This window comes from Argiope bruennichi, chromosome 6 (genome assembly GCF_947563725.1).
Source record: "Argiope bruennichi chromosome 6, qqArgBrue1.1, whole genome shotgun sequence".
NCBI classification, from domain to species: Eukaryota; Metazoa; Arthropoda; class Arachnida; order Araneae; family Araneidae; genus Argiope; species Argiope bruennichi.
Window position 1 is genome coordinate 90,166,202 of NC_079156.1, and position 9,386 is coordinate 90,175,587.

A 9,386-nucleotide genomic window follows, 5' to 3' on the forward strand; every position below is an offset into this window, starting at 1 on the left:
AATATCCAGTAGAAATGGGTAGCGAAAATATGTGAACAAGCGCTCCCTTTTAACTAGTAAATGGATAAAAAAAAAATATTTCGTTAGTTTTTACATCAGAAAAGTTAACTAATGTTTTTAAAAATGTTTTTACTTATTTACTTTGTCTATGAATTCAATTTCAAAAAGCTGCTTTGTTTTATATTTTTACTAACCGTAATATTTTTATAAGTCAACATCAATGTCTGAAATTATGTGATGAAGCAAATAGTAACATGTAATATGTTAAATCTTGCTCAATCATTCTTTGTGTTTGATATATGTAATTAGATTTTCTGATTTAAATTTTAAAATACATTCTTAAAGATTAAATCTCTCCTTAAAAATTTACTTCTGAAGAATTATGCGGAATGTTCATGAATGAATGGCTTAATAAAAGAAAATTCTATGTTAAAACTTACCATAAAAAACATTCTATTCAACAAAACGATTCTAGATTATTCTCTTACTTGCGTTTAATTATTTATTCAAAACCTTGAAAAAAGTTTTCAGATCATTAGAAATTTTAAAGCAAACTAAAATAAATTGAACGAGAAATAATTATTTTGAAAAGAATTTCAAATAAATCGTAGTATATACAAAAAATTCAACAAGTGGTCAGTAAATCAGCTGTATTAATAATTCGCACATTATGGACATTTATAGTGTCTCCCTCTAGTGGCATTTAAATATGGAATTTTTCCCCCCTCTGTGTGTATTATAAATCAACTCTAATGTGCGCTGTCACCAATGTTTCAACTTAAATATCGGAATGTAGATTCTAAACTAATAATTATTTCAATCTCTACACTCTACATACTTCTGATAGTTCCTTTTACATCGCGTTATTAAAACCATAAGCAATTCTTTAATAAAGCAACCTTACCTTATTAAACAATCAAGTGGAAGCTATAAATCTTCGAAAGTGAAATTAAATTAAATGCTTCTAATAGATTATTGTTTATAACTTTCTGTACTATGCTATTAAAATTTGTTGAAATGCTTGAAATATGCTTGAAAATTTGCTATTTATTGATGCAGTTCTAGTCCAACAGAATAAATCAAAGTCACAGTTAAGAAAATTGACTGTAACTGGAAGGTAACTATGGTTACAAAATTTTGAGCTTCATTTTGTTTATTTGGATAATTTTACGTTGAGATGAAGAAGTATGGGATGATCATTCTGATATATCTGAAGTAATATAATTTTCTAAATGGCTCTTAAAAAAGGTATGAACATACATTTTATTATAGCATTTACAAAGAGCAAAATACACGTAGAAACTTTATATAGCATTATTTTTATCCAATGAATAAAATATTATATATTTCAGTATTATCATCAGTGGGAATGTTATTTCTACTTTTCTTTACTGCTTTAATTATCAGAATACATGCAAAATATTTATTGTCACTTGTAAAATTCATACTTGACCTATCTGAGAGTAAATTTAACATTTATTTTCCTTTAAATGAAATGTATATTTTTAAAATCTTAATTACATTTATTTACATAATACTCTAATTAATTCTTGTGTTTCTTCTTTTTATTAGTTTTTACTATTTTAAAACAAAATTTATACTCTAATTCATTTTAGCTACTTAATCTTTACAGGCCAAAATGACAAAAATCAATTCTATTTATTTAACAAAAGTTTTTCTTTGGTCATTACTAATTTTAGTTTTATCATTCTGAAAGTTACACACATTTGCAATACATTGAAACTGTGTTTTTGAAGAAACATTGAATCAATTGTGATCTTTAATTCTGAGTTTTACATTTAGTTTTTTTGGATAATATATTTTAAATCTATGCACCATTCATGATATATCAAGGTTTCTCTTAGAATTAATTAAATTATGTTGTTTTCATGCAGTTAAAAGCTAGATATTTCATATTTTATCAATATATTCTAATTTTGTTATTATAATATAATCATCTGTTCACTCATGGAATTCATTTTGAAAGTTTTAATGCATACTGCTTGCTTTATGCATACAACTGGTTGGAAGCCAGTGTTTCTAAGCCGAAAAATTTACTCTTTTACTTAAAAAAAATCAGAAAATAAGAAATCTGGTTTATTTTTTATATCTAGCTAATAGCCAAAAACAAGACAAATGCACAAAATACCTTTTAGCTTCGTATCACAAAACATATAAGGTTGTACCAACCTTAAGGTGTAGATTTGCTAAGTTTGAGACGCATGAATATATTTTAATGGCTGTTTCATTTCAACTCATTTTTCAAAGAATCACTCTTTCATGCAGATTTTGCTTATATTTCTACATTTCCTTAGTATATTTTTCTTGTATACTATGCATATATTGTTTCTTAAAATTGTTTTGTAAAAGTGGTTTTATTCTAAAATTGAATTCTAAAAAAAAATGGCTTCAAATTATTCAGCATTTTTTTCCATAAACCAAGAAGAAAATGGATAATCAGTTCTTTGCCATTTATTTAATTTAAAATTGGAATGTATTTGTATATTAATAGTATCAAAAAATTACCAAAGATTGCATGTTAATTTGCTATTTCATAACTTATGTTTGTCAATTGTATGTGTTAATTCACAAATACCAATTAGAAAAATATAATAGTACCTTCAAACTAGATTTTCATTTATAATATTAATGTTAAAGTAATTTGAACAAGTAGTGATTAGAATCGGACAAATATTCGTGGATATTTATCATATATTATTTATTAAATTTATATATTTATGATGATGAAGTTTCATTGTTTGTAAATGCTTTTTTCTATTAATCTTTCACTTCAATTTTATTAATTGAATTGCAAATAGAAAATCATATGAAATATAATGTAATACATTGCAAAGATATAAAATAAAAGGCCAAATTAAAAAATATATATATATCTTTATATATATATATATAATAGTATATTATATTGAATTTACAAACATGTGATTTATTAAGTTTTTATGTGAGATTTTCATATTTAATTTTATCTTAAATTTTGTGAAATAATCATAGTATTTAACAAAGAGTAATTTCTTTCTTTGTCGAAAAAACTATTATAACATTGAAACTAAATACCGTTAATTATAAGAATTACTTTACTGAAACTCATAAAAAATTAATATGTGTTTAATTACATCTTAAAAAAGCATATTTTCTAATTTTTCTCTTCGAAAAATTAAATTGATAATAATAGTAATTAATTAATTATTATTAATAATAGTAATCCAAAAATATTTAATTGCTAGAATAAATAATTATTTTACTGAAATTATTATTTGTTTAATTATATTTTATAAACATGTTTTGTAATTTTTCGCTTTGAAAAATTAAATAAATAATAATAAATTGTTTTATTATATGTTTATGATATGTTATGATGTGATATTTATTTTTTTATATTTTTCCAGATAACTCGAATAAACCTGTATCCTTTAAGATTTTATTTACCAATATTCTGATGTACAGGCATTCTATTTATTTTATTTACTATATATTTAACTAAAAATTATTATTATGTTATTTATTATTACATTTCTAATAAAAAAATGTAGTTTCATAATTTGTTTGATAACATGACTTCATTTCTTATGGTATTTTAAACCTCTAATTATTTTTATTTTCCTTCTTCTTATAGAAGAAAGTGAATTCAAGAAATAAAGTAAAAAGAATCATTTTGCCCTGTTTTATATTTTATGTTTTGCATTTTCTCTTTATGTGTATTTGCTTTTTATAATTTCATATTTATAAAAATAAAATTGGTGCTTTCAATAATAAATTGCTAATTAATTGCTTTATTTTAATTGTTTAATATTTAAAATAATTTTACTTTATTATTGTAAGAATAGTTTGAATGGAATAGTAGGAATAAAAATAATTATTATTGTAAGAATAGGCTAAATAATGAAAATGATAAATTAAACTGATATCATAATGGATCTTTTTTTTAAAAAAAACAACAATCTACTTTCCTTCTGTATGTGTTAGAATTACAAAAACAAACTGAAATTAATTTCTTTGACATCATTTTCAAAAATATTTGTATATCCTTAAATACAGTTGTTTATTTATTGTAGTAATTTCTTATTTTAAAAAAGTAATGTAAATAAATGAAATTCCCTTAAATGAAAGTGTAGCTGTTATCTGATCTATATGACTGTAATTATTAAACTGATATATCTATTTTTAAATCTTGCAGTGACAAATTTCTGTGTTGCAGATGTGTTGAAAAAAAATGAGCATGTACTTATTATGTTGTACACTTATTAAATGTTGCATACTTCTATGTGCTGTATGCTTTTGTTGTAATCTGTAAATTAAGTGTTGAACACTTCTTCATGTTCTAATATGTTATATACTTCTTTGAAATGATCTATAAAATGTGGTTTATAAAAAAAAGATAAATCAGATAAAAACTTTGCTATTAAATGTCGTTTCCTAAATAAAGCTTAAGAATTTTTTGGTGTGAGAATTTTTAAGATGAAAGCTGTATTAAGATTTTTTAAAATTCTTTTTAAGACTGGAATTGCAAGGTAAATTAATTTGATTACAAATATTTTTCAGTTTATTGCATTCTTAACTATTTCAGTTCTCATCTTTGTCATATCAAATATTCCTTGTAACAGGATGTTGGGTGTTTTTACTCTTCACATTTGTAGAAGCTTTATTATTAATTTTCAAGAGTAAGTAAATTAATTAATAGCTGTATTACAAAGGAATAGTTAATCTTTAGAAAATCGAATATGTATTTTCTAGTTGTAAAATATGTTCTATTTGTAATATATTCTATTTCTATTTGTATATTCTTTTTGTAATATATTATAACTTAAATAATGTTTATTAACATTTAGTATATTAAATTTCAAATATTTTAGTACAAAATCATTGTTATTATTTATTTATTATCATTATTTTCTGCCCTATGAGCTGAGACCCATTTCCATCCCATAAAATAATTTTGTTCCTTTTATAGAAATTTATTTTGTGTACCCAACTGGAAATATAATGTTTGAAATTGCTCTACTAATTTTTCTATTTGGAATTGAAAGTGTCCGAAACTTTTTGGGTAAGACAATTTTTAAATTCACATTTTTTAATTATGCTTAAAATGTTATGTAATTTTAAAAACATTTTATAAAATACAAAAATGATTAATTTATTGCAAATTTAAATGAAAATATTAAAAAATATATTATATTTATTGTTATTTTAACAAAAAAAAAATGACTCTGTAGTATACATGAATAGTTAAGTGTGGAAAGTGTAAATTTAAAGCTATGCGATTAATGGCGATTTTATTTTTAATTAATGCACAATAGCTCATTTGAAATGTGAACTTTAATCACACATTTTCGATTTAACTAACATTTTTAAGAAGATTAATTTGTTATGTGAAGCAAGTCCTAAATATATTAATAAACTCTACTTCCATGAGTTCCAAATAATGATTTCTTATGCTGCTTTTCTTTTCAAATAGTTTTCATTTCACAAATGCAAAATTCAGAAATAAATACAAATCTTAATTCACAAGTTGCTTATGTAATTGAAGAAGTTGCCTATTTTGCTAAGAAATTTGTTACAAAAGTTGATAGCAATGCTCTTCTTCAATGAGTTGTTGAACTCACGTACCAAAGGGTTGACAGTCGATGAGTTTATATTTGAACAGATTATTATTGTAGAAACCGTGTTCTGCATTATTTTTGAAATGTGCATTAGTTTTGATTTGAAGCTACGCGAATTTTCCCGTTCCTTTTGTATTTTCGAAATAATTATTTAGGATATTCCTTGTTCAAAAGAATATCTCTTCCTCCCACTCTACAATACGAAACTTTATGACGATCTTACAATACCATCCTCCCCCCATAAAAATTCATGCAATTTGTTGACATCATGTTGAAATGATTTTTTTTTAAATCTTTTTCTCAGAATAAATTCTAAAGCTTTAAAAAAATTGCTTTCCGATTATATCTTCTACAAGCCTTCATATTCATAAGTTATTCATGTATTTGAAATTATATCTCTTGCCACTGTGAATTACCACTATTTTTCAGCATTGGATAGGTTGATAGACGCCCAATAATGAAGTTTTAATGCATTGAATAGCTTTAGACACATATTCGCGTGCGATTATCGGCTCTGCATTGTTTGTGAAGTTGACGATTCGGCTTGAACGGTTTGCATTCCCCTGCTTATTCTCCCGCGTTTTTGAAGCTGAACAAAAGTGAAACAGGTAAACACTTTGAATTTGGAGATTTATTTTCTGTTTCTTTATATCAAGTTGAAATAAACGTTCCTCAGTAAACTTTGAATGTACTTTGTTGCGCTATTGTCTTGAAATGCGCGCACTTTGACCTCTATTCTTCTGTATTGAACAGGTGCTATATTGCAATGTTAGTTAGCAGCTCTGCTGATTGAGGACAATTCTTTTGTCCATAAAACTTTAATTTGGTCTGATAATAACTCAGGATATCAAATGTAAAAATTTTGATTCTACGGTGGTGGTGAGAGATCTAACACTACAAAATTCTGCCAACAAAATGCTCAAAGACTAATGCAAAATAAGTTTGTAAGCTTTTTCATATTAGATTAGCCTGATATACTGTTCGTTTCAGTATTCTAAGACGATCAGTTTTCGACGATTTTATCTCATTAACGGGAGAAAAGCGGAAGTACGAACGCATTTCCAGAATTCTTCGTCATTTTTTGACCTTGATTTTTGTCCTATTACATACTTTTTTGTTGAAATTTTTTTCACGTGTACGTGAATATCGTGTCATTTCTGACCGTATTATTTTAATTCAGTCTGTGAGTAATCCGAGTTTATTCTATTGTTAAATGTAAACATCCCCTCCTTTCATCTTTCCTCTCACCCCTATTTTGACGAATTAAACCCATCCTAACGCATGCGCAAAAGTGCGGATTATTTTAGAATCCGTTATCAAACAATACCTTGCGTTGTGCAAAATAAAAATATTTTTAAATATAAGTAATATGACATTTTAAAGTTAATAAAATTAACTGAAGTGTCTAATTTTCTGCCTTGTCGTCTAATACTTCGGACACATCTAAAATACATGTTTATTTTTATCTCCTGTATAGAACGAGTCTGGCAAACTTTAAGAGAATATTTTCTCTCCTCGTTCTCGTCCTTTTTCGTATTTATTTATTTAGCAAAAACAAAACAGCACATAATGTCGCTTCTTTTTCGCCTTAGTTTCTCTTTCTGTCACTCTCTCTCCCATCGGAAGAACCTTAATTGACTTTATACGTTGATAGAAGTATTTAAAAATTTATGGAAACTAAATGAAACATTGCATGGTTGTTAAACTAACATCACTGGATTGCTGTACATCCATGAAAATGTGCACACTCTGAAACATAAGTGGAAGTAAAAATTTTGCTTCGACATTTATGTCCAAAGAAAAAAATAGTATTATCATATCTTTAACTATGTCAAAAACACTTGAAGGAAGGATGGATTTTATGAAAGAATAAAACTGGTGTGCATTTAAATTACAACAATAGAAAGCACTGGCATTACCTATGTTTAATAAATTTTGAAAAATCTGTGAAATTTGAAGAAAAATTGTTTGGTAATTAAACTGATAAATAAAGAGATAGCTGTTTGCTCTTTAAAATAATGCATAAATCATTTTCGTATTATAATAATTTTATTAGTTATTTAGGGAAAATTGGGTAGACATATCGAAGTTTTAATTAAATGTTTTAATATTCCATCAACTTTATAAGTGATGATGATGATGTCGTGTCCGCGTTACCACGGAAAGAAGGTGCAGTAGCTTCTGAGGGTAAAGACCCCTGAGCACCCGAGGGCAGAAGTCTGACTTCTAGCTCATATGAAGATGAAACTCACACATTCGCTTGCACAACCCCTTTTTACAGAGGAGCTCATTCACACACCTCATAAATAGAACATAGATGAAGAACAACCATGCCCGAACCGGGATTAGAACCTGGGACGGCCAGATCACGGGGAAGATGCGCTACCCCTATGCAAGGACGCCGACAACTTTATAAGTTAATAATAGAAATGGATTAACCGAGAAATGGATTTTAGGAGGAATGTACAAATTTTATGTTCGCCGTTTCGAAGAATTCATGTGACAACCAGTCATATACATGTATAGATATATAAATATAGAGACGTCCTGTATTTTATATCGATGTGCATAAGAACTATGTTCCTTTTTTTTTTTTTTTTTCTTTGCATTTTTGTTCCAAAGAACGATTTTCCTAACCCTTTGCAGTAACTTTTCCCAACTTTTTGTTCTACAAAACACTTATTCTTATACACTTATTATGTAACCTATTATTATATACAGAGATTTATAACTAATCATTAATAGAAAAAAATTAATCGTGAAAGTCAACAGAAATAATTTTTAATGCCAAATATATTCTTTCTCTCTCTCTCTCTCTCTCTGTCAATAAGCAACTACATTAATTTTTAAATTCAAGTGTTTTGAATTCAAAATGCTGTATTTTTTAAAAGTTTAATCAAAATGCTGTAAAGGTATTTAATGTACTAAAATGTAAAATATATTCTATTTATTTAGGTAAGAAAGGGAATCTGACCGAGCGACTACTTTCTGTTGTTATATCCTTGCTGTTGACAATTCCTGTCGTTTGTGGAATTTGTTATTTCTTATGGTTTCAAACATATGTACTTAAAGCAGATTTAATAATATCCATTGTTTTATTATCTTTCATTGCATTTCAGACTCTGTTTGCAATATTCACTTTGTTTACTTTTGAGAAATGAAACAAGGACTTGTGCCAATTCTGTCGTAGTGAGAATAAAGTGAATGTCTTATTAAGTTTTTTAAAACAATATTGAAGTATTATTAATTAAATAGATAAAATTGTATGTAGTAAGTACATAAATAGACTAACACTGAATAAATAGAAATTTGAGCGTCCTTTTATGATTTGTATATAACTATGAGTTGTAAATAATAAATGTAATTTATTTCATGGTATTTTGTGTGTTTGAAATAAAAAGTTTTTTAAATGAAAATTTTAGATTATTTACTTTTTATTAATATTAATTGAGCATCTAATAATAGTCCATTAACTAATATCTAAATCGTTAAAGATAGGCATATGCTTTCAGTTTAAAAAAAAAAATCTTTAAATGATGCAAAAAAGCATGCTTTATGTTGTCTGTATCAATAAATGTATACTGAAAAAATAATATAATTAAATCAAAATTACATTTTTATACAGTCCCCAGGCCCTATTAGTTATATATAATGAAATATTCACTAGCATATTCAGCAAAAAAAAAATGTGTACTTTTCTACGTATAAAACTATTTGAGTTCTGACGCCTTAAATATTGAAATTTCAGTTCATTTTGATTTCTGTGTA

The 9,386-nt window shown here is 25.8% G+C and overlaps 1 protein-coding gene across 1 annotated transcript; it reads left to right on the forward strand.

The window, feature by feature from the left end:
* Positions 1-1,116: 1,116 nt before the first annotated feature.
* Positions 1,117-8,981, forward strand: LOC129972389 (transmembrane protein 216-like). Its single transcript, XM_056086513.1, has 5 exons — positions 1,117-1,248; positions 3,408-3,424; positions 4,586-4,679; positions 4,970-5,062; positions 8,574-8,981. The coding sequence occupies exons 1-5, from the start codon at positions 1,233-1,235 to the stop codon at positions 8,777-8,779; spliced, it is 426 nt and encodes a 141-aa protein (XP_055942488.1). The 5' UTR covers positions 1,117-1,232; the 3' UTR covers positions 8,780-8,981.
* The last annotated feature ends 405 nt before the right edge of the window (positions 8,982-9,386 follow it).